The 27,573-nt window shown below is 37.7% G+C and overlaps 1 protein-coding gene across 3 annotated transcripts; it reads left to right on the top strand.

The window, feature by feature from the left end:
* The first annotated feature begins 1,154 nt into the window (after positions 1-1,154).
* Positions 1,155-26,998, top strand: LOC102116921 (caspase-4). Of its 3 annotated transcripts, XM_065528923.2 has the most exons (10): positions 1,155-1,216; positions 10,720-10,837; positions 14,650-14,904; positions 17,641-17,750; positions 18,549-18,722; positions 19,866-20,100; positions 20,959-21,102; positions 22,622-22,731; positions 25,022-25,125; positions 26,895-26,998. In XM_065528923.2, exons 3-9 carry the CDS (start codon positions 14,679-14,681, stop codon positions 25,118-25,120), a joined length of 1,098 nt encoding a protein of 365 aa, XP_065384995.1. In that variant the 5' UTR covers positions 1,155-1,216; positions 10,720-10,837; positions 14,650-14,678; the 3' UTR covers positions 25,121-25,125; positions 26,895-26,998. The 3 variants fall into 3 exon arrangements, with proteins under 3 accessions (XP_065384995.1, XP_005579541.3, XP_073868724.1); XM_005579484.5 differs by lacking the exon at positions 10,720-10,837; XM_074012623.1 differs by lacking the exons at positions 10,720-10,837; positions 17,641-17,750.
* Positions 26,999-27,573: the final 575 nt, after the last annotated feature.

The raw sequence follows: 27,573 nt of genomic DNA, 5'->3' as shown, positions 1-27,573 counted from the left end.
CCCCCTTTCCATGGGAGTGGATGGGACTCTGCCTCATTAGAGTTCTGGGAGCTGCTGGACTATGTAAAAACTCTTGCAGCTCAGTCAGTGCCTGCCCAAACAGCCGCCAACCAGAACAGCAGACCTGGGTCTGCCCAGTTTTGTGCTGAGACCGAAGGCCCTGATAGTGTGCACTCACGTGAGGAACTCCTGAACCCTGGATTGCAAAATCCTGGAAAACACAGTAGCCCGGGAGGGCAACACAGTTCCTCACTGTCTCCCTTGCCTGAGGGAAGGAAGTCCCTTTGTCCCATGTAGCTCCTGGGTGAACTGCCACCCCACCCTGCTTTTCTTTGCTTTCTGTGGGTTGCACCAACTGCCTAGATAGTCCCAATGAGAGGACTTGGGTACCTCAGTTTAAAATGCAAACATCACTCGCCTTGTGTGTTTTTCTGTGGGAGCTGCAGACTGGAGCTGTTTCTACTTGGCCATCCTCGCCTTTTTCTTTCTCCTTTTACTAACTGTTCTTCCAGACATATCACCTTTGTAAAATCAAACATTAATTCTACTATAGCCTGAGCTTCCTTCTACAAGCAGCTTTCATTGAGGGGATATCAAAAAGCAAAGGTGAACTTCCACCCTCAGTAAAAATTAAATGTTATGGCCATCTCAGGTAGTAAAGGAAAGCATGCCGGGGAGTAGAGCACAGGGTTCTTGCAGCACTATCTCCAATAAAAGGTTAAGACCACAGGGAGACAGAGAGGGGAAGACATCGTGACGATTCATCAACACAGTTTAAGCAGGAAATATGAACTATTTGGTTAATTCTTATGAGGAAATGAAAGGAGACTTGTTATATTAAACTCCTTCAGGATTTGTGGTTTTATGTGATCAGAGAAAGAAAAACTGATAGATCAGGAAGAGAAGAGACAGTTGGATAGAAGAAGTTAGAGTGGCCACAGGAAACAAGAAACAGGCTAAGGTGTCAAACCACAGGACAATGTTTTACCATTTTTTTTTTCACCACGTCAGAAACTAAATTCCAGTAATTGCATGCCAATTTGCTGACGACAAGGCACTTCCTGATAATGAGCCTGGAAGTCTGAACGGCAGTTTCACAATCTGTAATTACATGTTTCCGCCCTTTACAATAAGGAAAGACATAGTTTACTTTCATTTTGAGTCTGAGGCTCTTTTCAACGCTGTAGAAAAGGACAGAGGCTGTTAACTATGGCGGGTGAGTCCTTTTCTGACTAGCAGCTTGGGAGTAGGATCTTAGAAAACACTTGATTTATTGCTCTGTAATAAACACAAGAAAGGAAGTGAGCCACTAGCACACATTCTGAATTCCTTTTCTTACTGATTGTGTGTAGTTTGAATCATGGGACCTGTTGTTAGAGAGATCATATGTTTTCCAGATGTCTTCTAGCCAGAAAGAAGTTAATTCTTTTCTTTTAGTTTCTGGTAATCATTCTTTTCTTTTAGTTTCTGGTAATCAAAGTGAGGGTAAAGAAAGCCAGAGGAAGTTATTTGTGTGTTCTAGAAGTTTCAAAATGCATTCTGAAATATTTCTTTTGATTCCAAATTAATTGCCCAGATCATAAACCTTTCTCCCAGAATCAGATCTGAGAGCCTCTGAAGTGTTACCCTCTTTGACATCTCTTATTGTGAATTACATTTTTTCTCTGTTTAAAGTGATTCAATTTTTCCCCTTTCTCTTTGTTCCTGGTACTGACTACTTTAATATAATATTTCATGGATTAATATCACTGTTGTTTTGTTTTGCTGTTGTTGTCGTTTTTAACTGATCTCCTTCTCTCCAGGACTTAACTCTCCAATCCATTCTGCACACAACTTTCAGGTCATCTGTCTTATACACAGAAGCTGAAAAAGCCTAAGGGATAGAGTCATGAGTTACTTAGGCAGCTAGTATTGCAGCAGGTAATATGCTTCTTTGGCTTCATTCTCCTCGTAGGCAAAGGGAGAAATTGGACTAGATCAGTGGATTCTAAACCTTCTAACATATCACAGTAATCTGTAGTCATATAAAAAAGTCAGATGAGTACCCCCTTTCTCACCGTGAATAGCTCAATCTTAAATACCCTGCAGGCATTTATTACCTTTGAAGATTGTCACATAATTCTTATGAAACTGACTTGACATAGGTTTGTGTACAGATTAGTGTTATTAGGAAAGTTGACCAGTTAGTTAACACTCTCTGCTTACCTGCTAGTGATCTATTAATGTAATTAATTAACTTTGCTCAGGGACATACAGTGGCTCCCTATTGCCTTTTTAAAAAAATATTTGAACTTTCAGACAAGTTCTTCTACCTTTTGAAACATGTGTATCCATTTTTTCCACTAATCTTTGTAAAGCATGATTTCAGCTTCATAAAAAAATACTGTATTTACTTCACTTATATTACCTTGTTGTTGAGTTTCTTTACTCCTTTGATTCTCCCTGTAGAACAATTCTCTCCGAGGTTTATGTCTCACTTCACAACATTTAACTTAAGCTCCGGAATCAAGGGATCATTAGATAAAGATAGGGGAAATTGAAAGCCACTAGTCAAAAACAAGTCGTGGTTTGATAATTATAAACAACCAAATGTAGTCAGTTATTGCTACCTTAAACTCCTGAGGAATTGTATCCTATAATATGTTTAAGTATTACTTCACTTACCTGGAACCAAAACTGTGGTACTGATGAGTTTTTCCCTCTAATTGATTCCTTCCATTTTTATTATCACTGCTGCTTTCATTCAGTGATTATAATAACAAAAAAAAAATTCTATAGTAACCGTCTCTTTAAAAAATACTTAGCGTATGATAGCTATTTCATGCACTCTCTCTGATTTAATATTTAAAATCAATGAACACAGTTGTGCTATTATTGCCATATTATAGTTGAAGGGGATACTTAGAGAATGCCTTCAAAATATGCTTTAGGTCAAAAGTCTGTTAGGAGGAGTGGTCTCAGGTGGGCATGACTCTCAAACTCTGCTATTACTCTACCTTTCTGCAAACATCTTCAAATACTTGCCCTGTCTCTGATCACTGCCACTTCAGTCCTGGCTTCATATTTCTATTTTTTCTAAAGCCCAGCTCTTCCAGTTTTCTGGTTACACCAGATACCCGAACGTCTTTGTGCTTCTTTCTTCACTGCTCTCTGCCAAGAGACCAGCCCCTAGTTTTCCAAGGGCCAAATTCCTACCAGTCCTTCAGGTCTCAGTGCCAAACCCTGCCTTCTCTGGAAAGCTATCTTCTACCTGAGTCACACTTTGCTTATGCTTTTCTTGAGCTTCTGCTAATGATTTACATTCTTATAATATTTTTCATTTTACTTATTTGCATATCTATTTTCCCACTTGACTGCAAACGTTAAAGTGTACAAACATGCTTCAAAAGTGGTACCCCCAATACTAGCAGAGTTAGTTTCAAGAATTTATGCTGATTAAATGTACCTGAATGGACAGGGGAATGAACACGCCTTCCTTCTGCTGAAACGTCCAATATGCAACTATCGTCTGTTAAATGAAATCAAACTTACCTGATTTGCTATTAAGAATTTGTAATCGCCAGGCGGGTTCACCTTGCCCACTGCTTAGACAGAGCCAATTTATAAAGACAGGGGAATTGCAATGGTGTAAGAATAATTCACACAGAGTCGGCTGTTCGGGAGACGGAAGTGTTATTATTACTTAAATCAGTCTCCCTGAGCATTCCGAAATCACAGTGTTTAAAGATAATTTGGCAGGTAGGGGCTTGGGAAGTAGGGATTATTGATTAGAATCATAGGGTGTCAAAGTGAGGTTTTCTTGCTGTCTTCTCTTCCTGGGTACGATGGCAGAACTGGTTGGGTTAGATTACTGCTCTGGGTGGTGTCAGCTGATCCACTGAGTAGTGTCTGCAAAATATATTAAGTGCTGATACTAGGTTTTAAAAAGTGATATTATCCCTGGGAGCACAAGGGGGACGTTCCGACTCTAGGAGCCAGAGGCTGCATGACCCTTAAATAGTAATTTTTAATCTTGTAGCTAATTTGTTAGTCCTGCAAAGGGAGACTGGACCCCAGACAAGAAGAGTGTTTTCGAGAAAAGGCTGTTATCAGTTTTGTTTCAGTCAAACCATGAACTGAATGTTCGGCCTATACCCAGGAATGAATAAGAACAGCTTAAGGGATAGAAGCAAGATAGAGTCGGTTAGGTCTTATTTCTTCACTGTTGCAATTACCTCAGTTATAATTTTGCAAAGGCATTTTCAATCCCTCCATTTGGGTTTTCTAATAGCTTAATCTGAAGGTGTAGGCTATGAAGATGGGAAAAGGCCATCGATCACTCTGGCTTCTTCCTGCTGACAGGGGACATGGTGGAAATTAGAGTGAACCTCAAGGTGAGAAGAATGGAACCACTTTGCAATTGTATGAGCACACTCATGCAGGACTGACTGGGTTTCCAATGCTTGCAATGCAAAAACATTAGTACGCTCCTCTGTAGTTTTACTGTGATATTTAAGCCAATAGCCTCCTGTAAGGTAAATAACAAATCCTAGGATGAAGAGGACAATTCTCAATTTTAAAAGCAAAGATTTGAAAGCATTAATTTGGGGACTTCTAATCCACAAAGAATTTAGGATTTAGTCCAAACTGTAGAAAAAACTCAAGGACAACTAACAACAGATGTATTTATATGTTTTCTTTTGAAGCATAATTTTTCTCTCCAGATCCCATTTTTATTAAAAATAAATTATGATAGAACTAATGTGTTTACCAAAATAAGTTTTAGTCTTATTGTACTTGGCCTGACTATTTGCATAAAGTGCAGTAAGAATAATTATTTTTTATTTAAGCTGTTCATTGTTTAAATTGGCTTTGATGGAACTCTGTTTCATGAGGAATCTCAGATAAGACTTTTTAAGAGCCGATCCCAGCCACACATTTGTACTCTTAAATACCTATGGGTTGGGTAAATTCCTTTTCTCTCAAGGTCCCAAGATAACCTGGAGCTCATGAACCTGTTAGAAAGTGATATTCTTTACTTACTACAGATCAAAAACCTTGTACAATGACTCTGTGTAGACAAGGTATGAGGCCAGATTCCCCAAAGGGCTTTTATTGACTGTATAAATCAACTTTGATTCTTTAAGGGAAGTGTGACATTCCAGTCAAAGCCTTGATAAAATAACCAATTTTTCCAATTGTGTCATGTTACAAAAGAAAACAGATTTTTATTGTACTTACAGAATTAACCACGTTGCCATAAATTGAGAATACTTACAAAGAGTTTCCAAATTCTGGAGAAATCAGGTAGAGAGAAACAAATATGCTTCAAAATTTTTTCACAGGAGTGTATTTTACCTACTTGTTAAAAGTTGCAAATATCTCTAAAGAAATAAGATATCTTGACTCTGAAAACAAAAGGATTGGTAACTTTTAAGACATCAGCTCTCTGTAAGAGTCCTGGAAGTTTCATTTTTTTCCTCTATTCCAATAGCACAATTTTTTAAAGTTATCTGAGACCTGCACTCAGAGTCCTATATCTGATTATTTACTGCCTTTTGAAAAGGACCAAAGCAAGACAAAATGTCTGTGGATGACAAAAGTCTATAGACCCTATTAAAGCCATAATCAACTAGGAATTTTGCTTACTTCTGTGGCATCCAACAATTTTTATATAACAATAATTACCAATAATGTACACTAAATAATATCAGAATTATAGAAGTTAATATAAATATACAGAAGACAGAAAATTCAGTACTTCAAAGATTTTTTATTTGCCAGTTGTTAACCGGATTACTGGCTTCAGAGGGGAGCCCTCGGAGGAACGAGGCCAGAAAAGCATGCATTTTTTTCCGAGCCAAATAAGCAGCCACGGCTGAAGGCAAAGACAGATCTCCAAAATGAAGGGTGCCATTTTATACTGGACCCTTGATCCCCCAAAGGAGGGAAATATTACTGGAGAAGAGAGAACAGTGCTTCTAACCTGCATTTTATTGCAAGGCAACCTAAAGCCAATCAGCCCATTTTGAAATCAGGCCATCCCCCAAGGAAGTCTCATCTCTCAGTCAGTTATGGGGATGTTTCCACATCTTCCAGGTGGCCCGGAGCATGCTTCTCTAATTCAAGTGTGCAAAGAGCCAAGTATCCCTCTGAAAATACTATTAGCCATCCCTTAAAGTATATTTCCTACCTAGTTATTACATACCAAAGCCCTCTCATAATGCAAAGTAATTTCTGATATCCTCAAAAGTCAAACTGTCAGACAACACAATGCAAAACAGAACAGAGCCTTTGATTTTGAGAGGGATCTATCTACTTTTAATTCCTTGGGTGTCATGAAGAAAACAGAGGGGTTTTTTTTGTTTTTTTGTTGTTTGTTTTTGCCGAAATGGGGTCTGTGGTGCCTCCTCTGTTTTTTCCAAGGAGTCCCAGGCTATCAGAAGTTATCTTAGGGCCTCTCATGTGTGCATTAAGAGTGGCAAGACAAAAAAATGGAGAAAAATAATTCAGTTGACTAAGAAGAAAAAAACATTTTATGGCTAAATGAGATCCAAGAAGAGAAAAACATTAAAGCCTTTTAAAATTATCCATAACTTGTTTATTCACTTTTAATTAAGCTGACTTTTAACCATAGTGCTCTTAAAAAAATCCTTTTAAATTTCTTATTACCCAACTTTAGCCATGCAGGCAATATTTCTGGCTTTTGAACTTTACCAAAAGTAACCTCCTAGGTGCTTCAAAGACATGGTAAGCAGTTTCTTTTTACAAGATTTAGAATTTCCTCAAGGTAGTTCAGAGAAAGGAAAATTCAAGAGAGGAAATCAGAAGCTACCCATGGAGTTTTGGGGGAACCTCATTAAATGGCAAAGTTATGCAAATAGTAAGCCAGAAAGAAATCATTCCAGAAGTCAAGAATAGAACCTGGGCAGCTATTGTCAAAAGGCAAAGTCTTAGCTACTGAGTTACAGTCTTGAGAAGTTTCCATTGCTATTCCAAGAAGGATACTAGAGAAGCCATTTTTAACGTTACCAAGGTTTTTAACTGCTCAAGAAAAATTTTTAGGGCTGGATGGTGTAAACCAAAAGAAAGTATCCACATTTGGTCACAAGATTAAGATCTTAAGGAGACCAAACAAGACAGAAATTCCATACAGTATTGGTTTCAGGGACCCATAGCAAAGTTTATAATTGTCCAGCCTGCTGAGCTGGCTTGAAAAGCAGGTTTAAAGGGGTCCTAAACCCATATTATATCCTGCAATACCCCTCTTTCTGTTACAGAACACTGAAAGACAAATTCTTAGCAGAAAATACACCAGATTTGCTACAGGCTAGGACTAGTCTTGCAAATTCTTTTTTCTATTAATCAAACCCTTACAGAGAGACAAAGAGTGATATTTACTGTTTACACAGATGGAGAAAGAGAGTGAGACCAGAAACCTAGCTTGTAAGAATTTCTTACTCTTTTTGCTGGCATACCAGATTTCTGGGTTCCCTTCCTCTGCAACTTCCAGAAGAATGGAATGCCTTCTGATCACCCTGCTCACCTCACGATGGTTGTGGGATTCAAGCCACTTTACAAGAAAAAATCACCATTTTCTATCGTATGGAACCATAGGCAAGATTCTTAAAATGCAAGATACTGCCCAACCGGCTGCATGGGGAACTGTGTAACATTTTCCATCCCAGCAGAATTCACATAACAAAACAGACACTAGTCACCTCGTTCAGCACCCAATACCAACCTGGCAAAGGTCAAACTTTTTCCTGTTGGTCCCTGTTGTCTTTGATCCACTCCAGATGGGGAGGGATGACCTCAGAACAGTAATTCACAATGGAGTATCTGGGTAAGGCAAAGAGCAGATAGTCACCATGAGACAGGCCTGTTGAGCTTTCTCCAGGGCTCATCAAATGTAACAGGTAAGAAGAGTTCTCTGAGTTAGGCTTGCTGGACTTCCTCCAGCAATTCCATCTGAGATTCCCTCCACATATACAAACACGCACAAAGATGGGACAGACAGGGGGCCTTCCAAATCAGATGATCCCTAACCAGGAACTCTAAGAGTATCCCTTCCAAACTATCCTCCTGTTCTCTGTCTGAGAAATCTCAAAATCTTCCTGATTGAGGAGAAGTCTCCTGAACCAAGACTCTTCCTACTAGTTAGAGCCAACTGAGATCCCAGTGGAGCCATACATATACCCCGTGGTGGAGCGACAAAAGATACCCTGCAATGGGGCTACAGACACCTCATCATATAGCTACAGACCAGTCAAGAGAAGGAAGGAGGCATTAGCAATGCCTAGTATATTCACCAGTTCTGACACCCTGCAATGGGGCTACAGACAGACACCCCACTATGGTGTCACAGAACCAGTAAGGAGAAGGAAGGAGGCATTGGCGCACCTAGATTACTCACCAGTCCAGACACCCTGCAATGTGACTACAGACAGAAACCCTGTGATAGGGCTACAGTTAGAGGACATCTATCCAGGATTATTTCTCCACTGCAATTAAATGCATGCACACTGGGTTGGCAGTGCCTGCCAGTGGAGACAGTACCAGAGCCAGCCCCTAGTCCAAGAGAACTAGGCGGCAACTTGGGCTAGCTTCTGGATCCATCGCTGGACAGGAGGCACCAAACCGCAGACAGGTAGCCACAAAGGCTTTCCCAGTCTGATTTATTTCACTGTTGTAATTTCCTCCGTTATAATTTTGCAAAAGTGGTTTTCATATTCTTCAAGAGTTGAACCATACTTACATTTTATTCATTTGTTCCTACAATGCCTTGACTACTGATTCAGTAAATAATTAATAAATATCCCCTGAATGCCAAAAATAATGCAGGTGTATTTCATGGCCCCTGTCCTCACAGAGCATAAAATCTAACAGTGGATAGTGATAAGTAGGCTGGGAATCACAATTAAATGGAGAAAAGAAAAAAAAAAAGGCTGGACGTGGTGGCTTACACCTGTAATCCAATGCCAGCAATTTGGGAGGCCAAGATGGGTGGATCACCTGAGGTCAGGAGTTCAAGATCAGCCTGGCCAACATGGTGAAACCCCATCTCTACTAAAAATACAAAAATTAGCCAGGCGTGGTTGCATGCACCTGTAGTCCTAGCTACTCAGAAGGCTGAGGCAGGAGAATTGCTTGAATCCGGGAGGCAAAGGTTGCAGTGAGCCGAGATAGCACCGCTGCACTTCAGCCTGGGTGACAGAGTGAAACTGTCTCACAAAAATATATACATACATAAATAAATAAGTGTAAAAAAATATGCTACTCTAAGGAGATACAAGGCGCCCTAGGGGCATATACCTCTGACCATGTCTCCTCTGGAAGAATCAGAGAGGATTCCCTAAAGAAAATACCATCTAATCTGATACTTGGAGGATCGACAGAGAACAGTACAAAAACCGGAAGAAATTAGAAACGGGGTTGCTGAAAATATACAGATCCCTAAGAAGAGACTTGATTACCTGGAATAAAAAGCCATCTAATCTGAGACTTGAAGGTTAGACAGACAGCAGTAGGAAAACAAGAAGGAACGAGAAGGTGGGGGCTGGAAATTCTATTTAGAGATCCCTAAATAGAAGCTTTCTAGAAACTAAATGAAAGGCGGAACGTTTTGAATGTAATGAGCAGAGTGGGAACAGTATCAGAAGACGAGTGAATAAGAAGGCCTAGATTAGAACAGGCTGAAAGTTTTCATGGTCAAATCTAGATATTGGAACACTCCTCATTGTGAAGAGTAGAAAGGGTGGAGAGTAGGTTGATAAAGTTCTTATGAATTTATTTCTTCAGAAAGAAAGGATGTTGGCCTGAATAGAAGTAATGAACGATTAGAATTGAGAGAAGTGGTCAGATTCTGAAAATATTTAGCAAATAAAATTGATGCAATGTGAATTAAGAAGGGAAATAAGATACAGGGAAGGCCAAAGAGGTTGAATATCACCAGCTTTTGCTGCTTTTTTTGTACATGGAGTATAGGTATTATTTACTAGTATATGGAAAAGAGAATGAAGGATGGAAATGAAAAAACGAACAGTTCATCTTTGTAAGTTGGGTTGAATGAGATTGTGAGATGTAGTTGAGATACCTCTTTGTATATTGGATGTATGGGCTTCAATACCGACATCCACATCTGGGCTGAATCCATAAATTTGAGGGTGATTTATTTATTATTTTAAGCATATAATGGATGCCATCAGAATGTGCAGATTATACCTCAGGCCATACTTTTAATTTACTTATTTATTTTTTTATTTGACAAATAAATATTGTATTATCTATGTGCAACCTTCTGCTTTTATGAGTTTAGCCTGTTTAGATTCTACGTATAAGCGAGATAATGTGATATTTTGTCTTTTGGTGCCTGGCCTAGCTTATTTTACTTAATACAATGTTCTTCATGTTCATCAATATTGTCAGAAACAATAGGATTTGCTTCCATTTAAAAGCTGAATAGTGTTGCACTGTGTATATAAACCACATTTTCTTCATCTATTCATCTGTCTGCAGACATTTAGGTTGATTTTGTATCTTGGCTATTGTGAATAATGCTGCAATGGAAATAGAAGTTCAGATATCTCCTTGAGGCACTTATTTTCAAATTTGTGATGTATACTAAATAGTGGGATTTCTTGATCATATCTTTAGCTCTATTTTTAACTTTCAGAGGTGTCTCCATATAGGTTTCCATAAAGACCATGCTAATTTACTTTTTCTTTTTTTTTGAGATAGAGTCTCACTCTGTTGCCCAGGCTGGAGGGCAGTCGTGGAATCTCGGCTCACTGCAACCTCCACTTCTAGGGTTCCAGCCATTCTACTGCCTCTGCCTGCTGAGTAGCTAAGATTACAGGTGCCCACTGCCACGCTCGGCTAATTTTGTATTTTTAGTAGAAGCAGGGTTTCATCATGTTGTCCAGCCTGGTCTAGAACTCCTGACCTCAGGTGATCTGCCAGCCTTGGCCTCACAAAGTGCTGGGATTACAGTCGTGAGCCACCACACAGGGCCTAATTTATGTTTTTACAAACAGGGTGTAAGAGTTTCTTTTTTTCTACATCCTCTCCACCATTTGTTATCTTTTGTCTTTTTGGTAATAGCCATTCCAACAGATGGGAAGTGGTATTTCATTGTGGCTTCAATTTCCCTGATGGCTAGAGAGGTTGATCATTTTTCATATACATATTATCTGTATGTCTTCTTTTGAAAAATGTTTATTCTGGTCCTTTGCTTATTTTTAAATCAGTTTATTTTCTTTCTATTTAATTGTTTGTGTTCTTTGTATTTTGCATATTAATTCCTTATCAGATGTATGGTTTGCAAATCTTTTCTCCCATACTGTTGATTATCTCTTTAATCTTTTGATTGTTTCTTTGGCTATGTAAAAGCTTTTTAGTTTATCATGTAATTTCATTTGCACATGTTAGCTTTTGTTTCCTGTCCTTTTGTGTCATATCCAAAAATTATTGTCTAGACCAATGTCATGAAGTTGTTCCCCTCTGTTTTCTTCCAGTAGTTTCACAGTTTGCGTCCTTACATTTACATATTTAACTCATTTTGAGTTTATTTTTGTATATGTTTAGAGATTTTTATTCTTCTGCATGTGGTTATCCAATTTTTCCAATACCATTTATTGAAGAATTTGTTCTTTCCTGATTGTGTGTTCATGAAACCTTCATTGAAAAGTCTGTAAATAGTTGGGTTTATTTCTGGGTTTTCTGTCCTGTTCATTTGCTCTCTGTTTCTATTTTTATGCCACTATCGTGCTATTTGGATGACCGTACCTTTGTAGTCTATTTTGAACTCAGGTAGTGTGATGCCTGCATCTTTGTTCCCTTTACTCAAAATAGCTTTGCGTATTCAGGGTTTTTATTTTGTGATTCCATATAAATTTTAGGATTTGTTTCTGTTTTTGTAAAAGCTGCCATTAGAATTTTGATAGGAATTGCATTTTATCTTTAGATTTCTTTGGGTATTATGGACATTTTAATAATAGTAATTTTCTCGTCCATCAACTCAAAATATATTTCTACTTATTTTTGTCTTCTTCAATTTCTTCTATCAATATTTTATAGTTTTGAGATTTGTTATTATTGTTGTTATTTTTGAGACAAGTTCTTGTTCTGTAGCCAAGACTAGAGTGTAGTGTCACAATTATTGCTCACTATAATCTCAAATTCCTGGGCTTAAGCAATCCTCCCACCTCAGACTTCCAAGAAGCAAGGACTATAGGCACATTGCTATGATGGCCAGCCAACTTTTTAAATTTTTTATACAGACAGAGTCTCAGCATGTTGATCAGGTTGGAATTTTATACTTTTATGTGTACATGTTTTTTTTTTTTTACCCACTTGGTTAAATTGATTTCTAAGTATTTTTGTAGCAATTTTAAATAGAAATGTATTTATTTTTAAAGATGGTTTATTGTTATACAGAAACACTACAGATTTTTATGTTTATTTTTTTATCCTGCAATTTTCTTGAATCTGTTTATTTGTTCCAAAATATTTTTGTGGATCCTTTAGGGTTTTCTGTATATAAGACCACTTCATTTTTAAACAGGCACAATTAAACTTCTTCCTTTCCAATTTTGATGCCTTTTATTTATTTTTTGTTGTCAAATTGCTCTGGCCAGAACTGCGTTGAATAGAAGTGGTGAATGTGAGTATCTTTGTCTTCTTCCCTATTTTAGAGAAAGGGTTTTCAACTTTTCACCATTGAGTATGTTAGCTGTGTGTTTGTCATACGTGGCATTTTCTGTGAAAAGCTCTTCAATTTTATTGCTTATTATATTTCTTCACATATCATTTATTCAGTCAACACTATATTAGTTTACTGAGCACACAAATAAATAAAACAGAAGCCCAGAACTCAGGCAGATTGGATATCCCACAAACTAATCTGTGTACTGTTTGCAAATCACACTGTGTTCCAACATCTGTACATGATGTTGCAAGACTAATATTTTTGCTACCTGTTCTCAGAAGCCTTTGTGATCTCACCTGTTGGAATGTACTAATGTTTACTGAGCCCCTTAAACATCCTGTCTACATTCTCTTAAGAAGCTCTTCACCAACTGTCAGGCAATGTAGTTTGATGAATTAAGAATGGGGGCTCTGGATTCTGACTCACTAGATTTCAATTCTTATTCCCAGTTACTATATACTCGGTGTTCTTTCACATTATTTGAGTTAATTACTTATTACCTTTCATTTTCCATATAAGAGAGGTTAATATATGTTTTACATGGAATTTTTGTGAAATTTCAGTAATGCACTTGGCATGATGAGGACTCAATGAATATTAACTATTTTAATTGAACCATATCATGATTAACTATATAGAATATGGTGGAAAAAACCAAGATTTGAATCCTAATTCATGTGATATGAAGCAAGTTATTATTTAAATGGTAAACATAAAATAGGGAATGTAATAACTACCCCACTGGCTTACTGTGAGGGTCCAGTATATTAAAATTTGTAAAACCCTTGGTACAGTGATTTGTAAATAATAATGATAATTATAATGATGATTTATACTGCTTTGTATGCATTCATTTTTTATTTATAATAAGTACATGGGAGATGTTACCCTTTATTAAGTTAATTTATGTTAGGTAACTTTTTTCCTGGTTTGTAATATCTAATGTCTTTCTCATAATAGTTGCCCAATAAACATTTATCAAAATATGAATTCAAGATAACCCAGACAATGAGGCTGGTGCTTCTGTGCCAAAGCTTTTGTGCAATGTCCTGACATGATTTCTTTAGATGTCATTTTGTGTCAACACTATCCTTACATCTACACGGATTGTATAATTGTCTTCATAGCATTGATTGAGAATTGATAAGATATCCAGCATTTCTCTGTACAATCTGCCAAAATCATATCTGTTGTATTGAAATAAAGGGTGTATTATTTTGATATCTATATTTCCTCATAAATATTCAAATTACTGTAAGGAGTAATACATTAACATGGTGTCAAATTAAATTAATCGACTACACTGGAAGATTAGTAATCAGGTTACTTTCCATTTTAAATTTTCATTGACAGCAAGATTTGAAAGAATTATAAGTATGGATGCACTCATCCATTTATTCTTTAATTTATGTATTTAGCAAGCATATTAAGTACTTTTAAACATTTTGAATATGAAGATGGGGGTATAGGATGTATGTTAAAAAGTGCAAATTCAAATATATAGTTCTTTCACCAAGAAAACTAAATACAGAAAAGAGTAAAAATCATATAGTCTAGTAGGAAGAATTTATATTCTAGACAAGAGCATTGACTTTCCCAGGAATATATATTTTAGGCAGATCATTATCACTATGGGTTGTGAACCAGTAAAAGAGAAAAATGAATGCAGTGGAAGACCAGGAAGTTAGCATGAGGTCCAATGCCACAGAAGGAAGATGAGAAGCTAAAAGCAAAGAAAAGAAAAAGGAAAAAAAAGAAAATAAAAAGTATTAAGTGGCAATAAATTGTTAAACAACCGGGTGGGAATTTGATGAATGACAGAAATCTACGGGTACAGGAAGACAGATGGTGAAGTAGGACATACTTTCAGAAGCATTTCACATTGTAGAACTACATCTAAAGTGACGGTGAAACTCTTTAAGCTGCGCCCATAGTTAAAGGAGTCTTTCTATTTCTAACAGAGGGCAACCAGAGAAAAAAGCCACTTAAGATGTTGGAATCCCTGGGCAAAGATTTCCTCACTGGCGTTTTGGATAACTTGGTGGAACAGAATGTGCTGAACTGGAAGGAAGAGGAAAAAAAGAAGTATTATGATGCAAAAACTGAAGACAAAGTTCGGGTCATGGCAGACTCTATCCAAGAGAAACAACGTATGGCAGGTCAAATGCTTCTTCAAACCTTTTTTAACATAGACCAAATATCCCCCAGTAAAAAAGGTAAGACTGGTCTTTTACAATGAATGTCTCAATTTTCCCAGAATCTATTTAACTCCAAGGCCTAAGCAGTGTCTTCTGTGATACCCTTATCTTTCCCTTCCTCAACTATCATTTTCACTAAACCTATCATTGTCCTTTTAGAGACCACTTCACCTTTTGTAGGGTGGAATCCAGTCCTTGTGTTTAGATTTTGTACAAAAATAGTTAATAGTTCACACCTTGTAGTAAGAGATACATAGAACTAAACCTAGATTCTGTCACCTGTGACCTATGCAACTTCCTGCAAGTTGCTTAACTTCCCAAGCTCCCTATTTGTTAGTCTTACCATCTGTGAAATGAAGACAATTCCAGTACTTTCTCATAAGATCGTCAAGGCCTAGAAACATTATAATGACAGGCACCACATGCCAACAACTCCCAAGATATTTGCTCTCATCTGGAACTCTCTCCTCTGAACTCCAGACTCATTTAGCTCTAGCAGTATATTCAACAGGTCTACTTGAGTGTTTTGCTGGCATCACAAAACAAATACAGCTAAAACTATACACTTTGTTCTCCAGAATAAAACTGTTTCATTTTTATTCCCTTTTCATCTCAGTAAACAGAAACAACATCTACCAAGTTTCTCCTACCAGAACGCAACTGGTTTCTTCACCAATTAATAACAGTAATCAGTAGTTTTCTTGGCACACAGTGGATGCCTAAATAACATAGGATGAATAAATAAATAAAGTATTATGCATTCAATAAATATTAGTTTTCATAATTATTATGTGGATGCTATGAACTAGACTTTTCCAGTGCTTACTTATTTCTGCGAGTTACAAAATATGATAAGGAGAATCTCTATAAAGTGTCTAAAATTTTAAAACTTCTTTTCGGAACTTTTGCCCCAGATTGAATTATGTATTATTAGAGGTTAAACATTCTCACATTGAAGTTCACCAGAGACAGACTCAATTCCCCCCCAGAATTTAAGCTTAAAGATTGAGCCATGAAGTATTACAGATTACCAATAATGATAAATAGTAATAAACAAAAGGAAATATAAATTGTTGAGACCTCACCATATCAAATGAGCTTTTTCAATCAGCACTCCTCTGTGAAGAAGGGGTGTTCCTACCAACAGGGAGCACGTGATAGCATGACAGTTGTTCAAGATTATAAGAAGGTAGCATCCTCATTCATATTTAAACTGGTCCCTTCGCAGGGCTTTTTGTTTGTTGGTTTTGTTTTTTTCTCAAACCTGGGATGGCATGGAAACAATCTCCGTTTTCAAAAAGTCAGTGATAGTGCAACTAATGGGAATTAGAGTAGAAGTCATAGAGGCTTCAGAATGGTTTTAGCAAACCCAGATATTACAATGAGCATTCGATTCTAAACTGAAGTAACCTATCTGATGAGCAGAGGCTGTGGCAGGAATAAGACAGCTGCAGCCCCTCACAGGCGGGGTCTAGTAGCTCCCTGGGCTCTATCTTCAGATGGAGTCTCCAGAGTGATCCCAGAAAAATTTAGGTACACTGCCAGTGTAACTACAGTGTACCCAGCTCTCTTTGGGCAGCAGTCTGTACTATAATATGTACTATCTTGTAATGAAATGATTTGCTTTCATGCTAATTTTACTATTGGATGTAAGATAGAAATTCTATCTCATTTTAAATTTTACCCGAAAACACTGTATCTACACATACACACATAATTATCATTAGGAGATGACTAAGTTAGGAAGTTCTCCAAACCTGTAAGTGAACTGCAAACAGAAAACTTTGGACTAGAAAACATACCCTTTAACCAGGGAATATCCAAGGATCCAGCATGTCTTCACATTGGCAGAATTTTCTGAAATAGGACCAAAGGTCATATATTACTGTGTAATCTATGAAAAGAGATGCTCAGAAGGTTTGACATTCATAGATACTCTTACAAGTTGTTACATCTCCAGAGCTCAGACTGGCTGGCTTTACAAATAGCTGGCTTTACAATCTGCACAGGGATAATTGAAGTTCATTTGTTCTAGAATCATTAAAAATTAACAGCAAAGTTGCTAAAAAATAATGCCTTGAAAGTACAAGATTCAATATTCTGTGGTTTGATGTATGTATGTATCAGTATGTGTAGTGGGGATTAGGAGGGGACAATTACTCCAAAATGGGATTTTGTTCCATCCTATATGGGATAACTATTAAGCATTTGGCTTGTGGTTAAAAACACATGTTAAAATAATACTTTTTATATGTTATGTTAAATAAATGTTATTAGAATTAATGTTACCTGTTTAATTTTACCTTTTACGTGTGATAGTAGAAATTAAATACTGGACATGGAACACACATTAAATTTGTAGTAGATAGCACTCTGACAACTATTTACTCAGTATACTCTTGCACAGACACAATACAAAGTCCACACAGATAAATGAGTATCCTGGAGTAAAACCTTTGGAAAAATCAAATTCTTTCGACCGTATAAAGAAAGGCCAAATTTAACCCCAACATCATCGAAATGTTTTCCCCAGAATGATCAGAATGTATGATTACATGTTTGGGTAGATCTTCTTTTCTATCTTTTCCAGTAGCAATACATCTCCTGATGTGGAATACTAGATATGAGATACCACTAAAACCCCTGTATGTAAAGAAATCTTCTTCCCAGGACATCTTCTCTCTCGAGCTTCTTAGGTGATAAATTGGGTCACAGAGGCAGAAATCACAATTTATGTTATGTGATATCCTGCAGCTCATCTGAATATGGAGGCTAGACCACCTGAGTCAGGAGAATCTGCAGATGCCCTCAAGCTTTGCCCTCATGAAGAGTTCCTGAGACTATGTAAAGAAAGAGCTGAAGAGGTGCTATGCTATCTGCATTAAACAGCAAAAAAGAAGAGAAATCATTGCTTTCCTTCAGTGCACCATTTCTTACAGCACTAAATGATTGGGGGTGGGGATGGCAGTAACCATTTGCAATACTGCTTTTAGTAAGGGAAAGATTATGTGACTTCACAATGATACCAATCCTCTCTCAACCCATAATGCAGATCATTTTATCACGAGTTGAGAGAAAATTGGTATTTCTATGGCTCATGTATTTATTCTTGTAATTATTTGGATTTTATGAAAATTGTAGCATTAGTCATGGAATAAACATATTTACAAGATAAGATAGCTGACTAGTAATTGGTTGCACTCTAGTTGAAAAGTCTAGACATGAAGGATACTTGGGAAATATAAGTAAAGCTTGAAAAACAGTATACATTTATGTGTTAAAAATAGTAACAAAATAGCTATGCTTCCAAAGGCAAAGACTTTTGCTGTATTCATTTTTCAATGGAGCCAATGACAACATCTCTTGCTTTGTATGAAATTTGACCTGAACTTTGAATGCTAAGAAAGATTGGAGTAGTTGAAGAAGAAAAGAGAGAAGAAAAGGGGTAGAAATTATCTAGTTTCCTCAAGATTCTCGAATAACCATTTCAGATATGTCCTGGTTCTTTCCCTGGGTTCCTCAGAGAGAGAAAGTCAGTGTCTTTGATGCAAGTTAGAGCAGAAAGCAGCTGCATGAAGACTTAAAAAGCAACATTGATAGGCATAAGGGGGCTGAAAGGAGACTTGAGTAAATTAAATTTACTGCATCTCCATATCCTGCAGATCTATCCAATAAAGGAGAGAAATGACCGCACACGCCTGGCTCTCATCATATGCAATACAGAGTTTGATCATCTGCCTCCAAGGAATGGAGCTGACTTTGACATCACAGGGATGAAGGAGCTGCTTGAGGGTCTGGACTATAGTGTGGATGTAGAAGAGAATCTGACAGCCAGGGTAAGAACCCCTCAGTTGCCACAAACACATACGTATTCAACACACATCCTTCTAATAACTACTTAGTTTCAACCAGCTCAACAAAGTTTAACAACCTGTGTGTGTGTGGGTGTGTGTGTGTGTATGCAAAATGAGAGTACTAGATTGGTAAATCTATGTCTCTTTGGTCCTCCAAATATCCTCAATTCTGGAAAACTAGACTAAACATGATTGGCACATGTTTTCATGTTTCTTATTGAATTCCAAATCATGTGATTGGGATGCAGCCCCAAGAATCCCCAGAAAATTATAGACTAATGAATGCTAAATGGGAGTACACTTGTAAAACAAATATTGAGTCCTAAACCTGGTGCCAAGAGCTATTCTTAACATTGGGAATAGGTCTGTAAATGAGACAGGAAGCTCCCAGCCGGCATTCATCTAGGTTACAGTGGAGAGAAACAGTGAAATTTTAAGAAAAAAGGCAACTTCAAGCACCAGGTGTGCATGTGTGTGCCTATAAAACAATGACAAGACAGCCAAAAGTAAGCAAAAAGAAAAGAAAAAGGAAACATGAGACAGAATTGCAGGGTGGGGAGCCATGTTTTTGGATTGGTTGGAGACGGCTTTGGAAAGACACGAATGCAGTGCCTTCAAAGTAGGAGACGCTACTGTGAAAGAGCTGAGCTGAAAATGAACCTGGCACATGAGAAGCACAAAGAGAAGACCAGCGTGACTAGAGGTTGAAGGAGAATGGACACAGTATGAGGGTGGAGTATGGTCAGGCCAGAAGTTTGATTCTATTCTAAGCATAGTGGGACGGATTTTACAAAGAAAGTGCTGTGTTGCATTTATAACACATGACTCTTGGTAGGTAGGAAGAGAAAAGATTGAGATGGAAAAGAAAAAGTAACATGAGTAACACATAACAATATACAAAATACTAAGAAGAGAGTATGTCAGCAGGAAGAGAAAATGGGAACCCACAGCCCCATAGAGAAGGAAAAATAAAACCATAAAACAGTTGTCGTGACTGAGTAAGCAATATGTGAAGCACCATGACCCGGATGTCACATATGTTTCTTGTTTCACTCATGGTAAATCTGGGACGTCCTATTAATTGTGATGCTTCTCTGACTGAAGTTAGACATTGCTCTTTTACAGGATATGGAGTCAGCGCTGAGGGCATTTGCTGCCCGACCAGAGCACAAGTCCTCTGATAGCACATTCCTGGTGCTCATGTCTCATGGCATCCTGGAGGGAATCTGCGGAACTGCACATGATGAGAAAAACCCAGATGTGCTGCTTTATGACACCATCTTCCAGATATTCAACAACCGAAACTGCCTCAGTCTAAAGGACAAACCCAAGGTCATCATTGTCCAGGCCTGCAGAGGCGGTGAGTGCTGAGACTGGACATCTAACAATTACGAAGGTGTATGCAGAGAATTGTGATGTTTGGTTTATATTTAGGGGAAACAATGTTAGACCCCATCCAGTGCAAACAAAGCACAATGAATTCTAAAGAAACTCTACCTAAGGGTCTGGTATAATAAGAAATTGTCTCATCAGCGGAGAAATTTCTGTACAATTTTATCTACAGTAAGCGGTGAAGGAGATCATCAGAATCCCTAAATCAAAGTTAGACAGAAATACTGAAACTTTGGAATGGAATCATTTTCATGATAGCTTGATTTGTAAATGTTTTACAGACATTTGGACATTGTGTGGTTTGAGAAGAATTTCCTTTGAAACTGGGGCCATTATGTAAAACAGCTTCCCTTTTTCTTATAATTATTGAGGGGGAAATTAGTAAACAGATCAGGGAACTTTAGAATGTTGCAGTTCAGTTTTGCTCCAGAGATTCAATTGTCTCATGGCTGGCTGAGGATGGTGGTTCATGCCTATAATCCCAACACTTTGGGAGGCCAAGACAGGAGGATGGCTTGAGGTCAGGAATTTGAGACCAATTGTCTCATAGCTCTTGGAAGCTATTTTTCGAAAGAAAACAGAGGTTTTTTTCTAAAAATGGTAAATTCAAGATGATTTCACTATCAGTAGCCACATTGTTGAATGACACTGGAGAGAAAGCAAAGTGGGGTGTGTGTGTGTGTGTGTCTGTGTGTGTATTTGTATCTGTGTGGCTCTGTATGTATGAAACTAGTAAGAATGAATATTCAAAAAGAACAAGGTGAGCAATTGTGATAGCCATTCTGTGGGAGGCACAGCAGTGTGCAGAAAGTTAATGTCTCTACAGCAAACCATGGGGAACTGTGGGTCAGAGACTCTCCAGCATCCTTGGAAGTGGCCTCTTCACAGTCACCTGAGAACCTGGAGGAAGACGCTGTTTACAAGACCCATGTGGAGAAGGACTTCATTGCTTTCTGCTCGTCAACCCCACGTATGTATCTTTTAGTGGCAGTAAGGGACTTGTGGGCCTGAGGCTACCTTTTGAATGAATCTACAAAATCAAGAATCCCTATGAAACAATGACCTGATAGAATGTTGTGTGCTCTCCACATATTTTACATGATCTTATGTGTGATATGAAAAGAGATTCCTACCCCCTCCAAAACACACATTTTTGAAAATTGTACTTTTATTATAAGTATTACACTTTACAGTCAGAGGCATACCAAATATTAAAGCAACCCAATACAAGGGAACCCATTCACCACTCACCATTTAAACATATGATGAATTCTGTTTTTTTTTTTTTTTTAAATTAAGCCCATTTAACATTTTACATAGTGTTTTTATGGATTCCAGGAATGACATCTCTTTCTCAAATGATCAACTTCAAGTCTTCTTCTCCATATTTCCCATGTGATTCTACAATGACCAGTGCCATTGCATGCCCTACTAGAACTGTGGATACCCTTTAAAACAAGTAGAAGAATTCAGTGGAATTATCCCACTTTACAGAGGAAGGAATAGAAGCTCAGAAAGATGAAGGAACTCCCCAATGTTCACCAGGCTCCAAAGTTGTGGGGTTGATTAGGTCTAATCTCAGGGAACATTGGTTAGTATTTCACTTCTAGGTAATTATCTTAAGGAGCGTACATTTGGCTGTTTTTGATTTGTATATTTTTTAAACCTTATTTTTTAAAACCACTTTATTGAGGTAAGGTTGACATAAATAATGGTACATATTTAATGTGTACAACTTAATGAGTTTGGAGATATGTATGTACTTCTGAAATCATCACCACTATCTATGCCATGAACATATCTCTCTTCTCCTAAAGATTCTTCCACTTCTCTGTTTATTATTATCATCATTCCGTGATTGTGTGTAAGAAGTATACTTAGCATAAAATCTACTCTTTTAGCAAATTTCAAGTACATAAAACAGTATTGGTTACTATTGGCACCATCCTGTACAGTAGATTTTTATCACGTTTTTTTGTCTTCTATAACTGAAACTTGTCATGTGTTCATCATTTTGTTTACTATATGGTGAAAGACAGTGTGGCATAATCTGCAAACAACCATAGAGCCTGGTAGCAATTTTTTGTTGGTTACTCAATGTGTGAACATGGGGAAGTTGCTTCATCTTTCTGAGCTTCTATTCCTTCCTCTGTAAAGTGGGATAATTCCAGTTATTTCTCAAGCCCCCATAAACGCCGAGAGAATGAGCGTGAGTTTTGTAGTAGAAAGTCAATCCCAAGAATCAAAATTCATTCATTACACAGTCTCTTGCAATGCTTACGAACTGCAACTTTTGGTCACCTTTTGCTAGATTTTCTGTTTACTTTTTGTGGAAAGTGGGTAAATGTCAGGTTGTAAGTGCTTCCTACAAATCTGTAAAGATAATTCCCAAGCTATGCTTTTCTTTTTAAAAAATTCTCAAAATGGAAATATAAACAAAAACATAGTGAAAGTCATAGCCCAAGGCATATCCATCTGTATCATCATAGATAACGTGTCCTGGAGAGACAGCACAATGGGCTCCGTCTTCATCACACAGCTCATCACGTGCTTCCAGAAATATTCTTGGTGCTGCCACCTAGAGGAAGTATTTCGGAAGGTAAGTGTCTCTTTCTTTTCTAGTTATTCATTTATTTCTTCAGGAAGAATTTGTCATGATTCGCCTTTCACTTCACAATGACAATCTTTGTCAGGGAAGTGAAAGTAGAGAGGTACCTAGTTTCTGTCATTCGGCTGTTTGAAATATGGCTAAGGAAAAGACAATTCCAATGTATCCCAGCAGAAGATCAAAGTAAAATAAAAAAATGTCAATCATAAGCTTTATGTTATGGACTATAAGTTCTTAAGTTTTAGAGAAGGAAAAATATTTTGAAATAATTTTTATTACTTAGTTTATCAAATGAATGAAATCTGAGTGGTCCACTAGGTCATGGAGTTCCTCCTAGTGATAGAGGGGTAAATGAGGCCTACGTGACGTAAGCCTATCTTCTAGGACTCACATTTTCGTGGGAGATATGGATACTGAAAATGTGGGTTAACCAACGAATATACGCTTACAGATTGTGATAGGATCCATGAAGACATGTGAGAGGGAACAAAATGAAGTCATTCTTTCAATAAAATGTGTAGAAGGAAAGGTTTTCTATTCCTTGCCCAACTTGGGACATTCCTTATTCCCACTACTTCCTATATTATTTTTCTCCATAGCTCGTACCTCCACCCACTCAGCATATATTAATAGTTTATTTATATGTCTGTTTTTTATAACTTGTATTTACTCATTAGCATGCAAACTTCAGGATGGCAGGGATTTGCTCAGTAATTCAACAAACCGGGCATGTAGCAGACACTCAACTAATAATTATTGAATAAATAGATGCATAAATACGTAGATAAATGCTCCCTCTTGTTTAGGGAGAAAATAGGATTGGCATTAACATAGAATAGTATAATTATTAGTAAAGTAAAAATTGTAGAAAACAGTAAAACTCCTATGGGAAAGAAAGATACACCTTGGCATTTAAAGAAGAAATCATCCAGGACCAGCACAGTCACTCATTCCTGTAATCCCAGCACTTTAGGAGCCCGAGGAAGGGTGGAGTGGCTTGAATCCAGGAATTTGAGGCCAGCCTAGGCAACATGGTGAAACCTGTCTCTACAAAAAATACAAAAGTTAGCCAGGCATATTGACTAGAGCCTGTAATCTGAGCTACCTGAGAGCTGAGGTGGAAGAATCACTGGAGCCCAGGAAGCAGAAGTTGCAATGAGCTGAGATTGCACCACTACCCTCTAGCTTCGACAACAGAGTAAGACCCTGTCTTAAAAAAAAAAAAAAAAAAAAAAAAAAAAAAAAAGTACTGAAAGGAGGAGGATGAGGAGGAGGAGGAGAAGGAGGAGGAGGAGGAGGAGGAGAAGGAGGAGGAGGAGGAAATGCAGCATACATTGAGACAGAGTTCCTGTGAATAGAGATCTAGGAAGCTAAATCTTTTAAATGTTTTTGGATAATTAGGAGTTAGATATCGTACTTTCAAGGATGTTCATAGAAAAAGGAACTGAAAATTCTGGATTTAGGATAAGTAGACTCTTACCAATTAGTTGATGCAGAAAAACTTCAAGATCAGCTTAGTGGTGGAGATATGAAAGTTGTTCAGTGTTTGGGTCTTAAAGATAAGATACTGGGGCTGGGTGCGGTGATTCACCCCTGTAATCCCAGCACTTTGGGAGGCCGAGGTGGGTGGATCACAAGGTCAGGAGTTTGAGACCAGCCTGGTCAACATAGTGAAACCATGTCTCTACTAGAAATACAAAAAAACACAATTAGCTAGGCTTGGTGGCGGGCACCTGTAATCCCAGCTACTTGGGAGACTGAGGCAGGAGAATTGCTTGAACTCGGGAGGCAGAGGTTGCAGTGAGCTGAGGTCGCACCATTGCACTCCAGCCCAGGAGACAGTGCAAGACTTCAACTCAAAAAAAAAAAAAAAAAAAAAAAAAAGATAAGATACTTAGATTTAATTCTCCTTCAGTTGAGGAATCAGCTTTGGTGGACATTGAAACTACAGAGCCCTTCCTTATCCAGTTTTCATGAACAATTTCCAAGGAATAACTTATTGTCAGATCTGTAGGTCAGAAATCGAAAATAGAGAAAACGAATGTTGAAAGACGTTGGATTAGACACAAGGTGTTTATTTTGATGTAAAGAGTGCAGTCTGACAGGGAGTGTTAATTCTAAGAGGCAGGGTGCAATGTTGAGGAGTTAGAATGCCCATGGGCTTGGTTCTATGAAACCTGCAAGCTCTTTTCATTCCAGGTGTTGTCTGGTTCATGGTGCAAAATGCTTTCTGAGACCTGAAAAGAGTCTTATCTCATTTACAGCCTATTTTATTTTTCAGGTACAGCAATCATTTGAAACTCCAAGGGCTAAAGCCCAAATGCCCACCATAGAACGACTGTCCATGACAAGATATTTCTACCTCTTTCCGGGCAATTGAAAATGGTTAAGTATTGAGAGTTGTTGGTGGTGTGTGAAATAAATGAGAGAGTGATATTGGTGGTTAGGTCCAATGACAAATGACAGCTGAGTACTTGGATGGTCAAATTGGTGTTTTTGTTGATATAGTCTGGTGATTATCTGCTACTTTTTTTCTGACTTATATGCATTTGGACTCCTCCAACTCTACAATTAATCAGGCAGTCAATCAATCAAGGAAGTAAGAAAAGCTGCAGCAGAGTGTGATAATGAAAAACTAAGGATAACAATTATTAAAATGGAAACATACTCATGCTTCCATTACTATTTATATTCATTTATCTCTCATAGTCTTTCTCTTTTACTCTCCCTTTCTTACGTACACACACACACACACACACACACACACACAGAGAGAGAGAGAGACACTAAGTAACCAAACACTGCATCAAACCCTGAACAAAATGCAGTAAACAAAGGAGCTAACTCTGGAGAAAGCAGCATTTTGATCCTCTGAGTGAGGATGTCACAGCAAATACCACATTACCGACATCCGGGTACCATTACCAGATAGTAGAAAATACATCCTACACTGTAGAGTTTGTACTGATCTAGGCTCTGGTTCTCAGACTGTTCTCACAATGCAGATCACCAATCACTTAGAGTTGGCTTCTGAATCCTCAATCACAGTCAAGAAGTTCCTTCAAGCTCCAACGTAACTTTTGTTATTATTTTGATTACAATGTTATAGAATGGGTACATTGAGTCTGTACCAAATGATTACTTTCTTCACTCATAACAGCTTTATTTCACACTAGATTATAAGACTATTATCAGTTTCTCTCCAACATGCATACTTAAAATTATATTTTATAGTGAATTGTATAAAGTTGTTCTCAATACTTCCAACATTTACCACATAATTTTTTCTCTTGGTTTCTGACACTTCAGTCACAATATTGCATCATTTCAGCGTAACAGCTTTCAGTGCCTAATCCATCCAATGGGGCGACATTTGGACATGGAACTGTTTGTTGACCAATATTTGCCAACACTAACTGTGCACCAGGTTGTGTTCTAGATGCTTGGAATATGCCAATTAACAAAGTAAATAGATTTCTTACACTCAGACAGCGTATATTCTAGTGAGTAGAAACAGAATCTGAAAACATAAAGTGGTAAATACATCACAGGTCAGAAAGCAAAAAACGATAAAAGGAAGAATAAAGGAAGAGAAAGGAAAACGCAGAATGATGGATACTGTACTCCTATAGATATTTCACTCAAAAGCTTTTCTTGAAATAATGAAATCAGAACAAAGAATGGAGAGAGTTGGGGAGTGAATAACATGGTTCTTATGCAGGGAAAGTGTTCCAGCACAGAATACAGCCAGTGCAAATGCCCTGGGGTAGCAATGCACTAAACATATTTAAATAACTGCAATGAGACAGTGTGACCAAAAGAGAACGTTACTGGGGAAAATGGCAGAGACAAATTAGGAGAAGCAGTGAGAAGTCAGATCTCATGGTTCTATGCTATCACATGGTAAACCTTTAAAAATTATTACCTGAGTGAGACAGGAAGCCTTTCTAGTGCTTTAGAAAAAAGAAGTGATATGCTTTAAATTAGGTCTTACAAAGATCACATTTTGGTAAATAGACTAAGATGTCACAAATGGAAATCAAGGGAAGTGGCAAGAGCACATGGAAGAGGATGCAAGAAAAATCATGATGAGGGATGGGATGAAGGCAACAAGGGTGACCATCTTGACATTCTGTTCTTTCTCTCCCCTGCAGGAAGCCACAAGCAGCCCAGTCCTCCTTTATCAACTTCAAGGAGCACCTTCATTAGTACAGCTTGCATATTTAACATTTTGTATTTCAATAAAAGTGAAGACCAATGAATGGTGTCTTTTTCTAATAGTGAATATAATTTCAATGAAAACGGTGGATGAGTGGAAATGGAGGAAGCTAACTGGATTTTCGAGTTTTATGGCTCATGAAATATCTATACTTGGTTGATGAAGAAAACTGACTGCGACTTACCCCCAACAACAGGATGAAAGAAGATGTTACTGAAAACTATAGTGGGATACTGCCTCATACCCATTTGAATGACTCCCATCAAAGAAAACCCCCAACAAACAGAAAATAACAAGAGTTTTCAGGGATGTAGAATAATTGGAATCCTGTGCTCTGTTGGTGAGAATTTCAAATGGTACAGCCATCATGGAAACCTGTATGGTAGTGCCTCATAAAATTAGAAGCAGAGTTACCATATGCTCCAGAAATTCCACCTATAGGTACATAACTAAAGTAATTGAAAGCAGGGTCTCAAAGATATATTTATACACCCACATTTATAGCAGCATTGTTCACAATATCTAAAATGTGGAACTATCCAATAACTGATGAATGAATAAGCAAAATGTGGTATATAAACATAACGGAATTTTATTCAGCCTTAAAAGAGAAG

This window comes from Macaca fascicularis, chromosome 14, assembly GCF_037993035.2.
Source record: "Macaca fascicularis isolate 582-1 chromosome 14, T2T-MFA8v1.1".
In the NCBI taxonomy this organism is placed as follows: domain Eukaryota; kingdom Metazoa; phylum Chordata; class Mammalia; order Primates; family Cercopithecidae; genus Macaca; species Macaca fascicularis.
This window is presented reverse-complemented; position numbering and strand designations above follow the sequence as displayed.

Excerpts from the sequence above, each read along its gene's own strand:
- LOC102116921 (XM_005579484.5), top strand. Across the intron at positions 18,723-19,865 it reads AAGAGAATCTGACAGCCAGG|GATATGGAGTCAGCGCTGAG; the intron begins GTAAGAACCCCT and ends GCTCTTTTACAG. Across the intron at positions 20,101-20,958 it reads TGTCCAGGCCTGCAGAGGCG|CAAACCATGGGGAACTGTGG; the intron begins GTGAGTGCTGAG and ends ATGTCTCTACAG.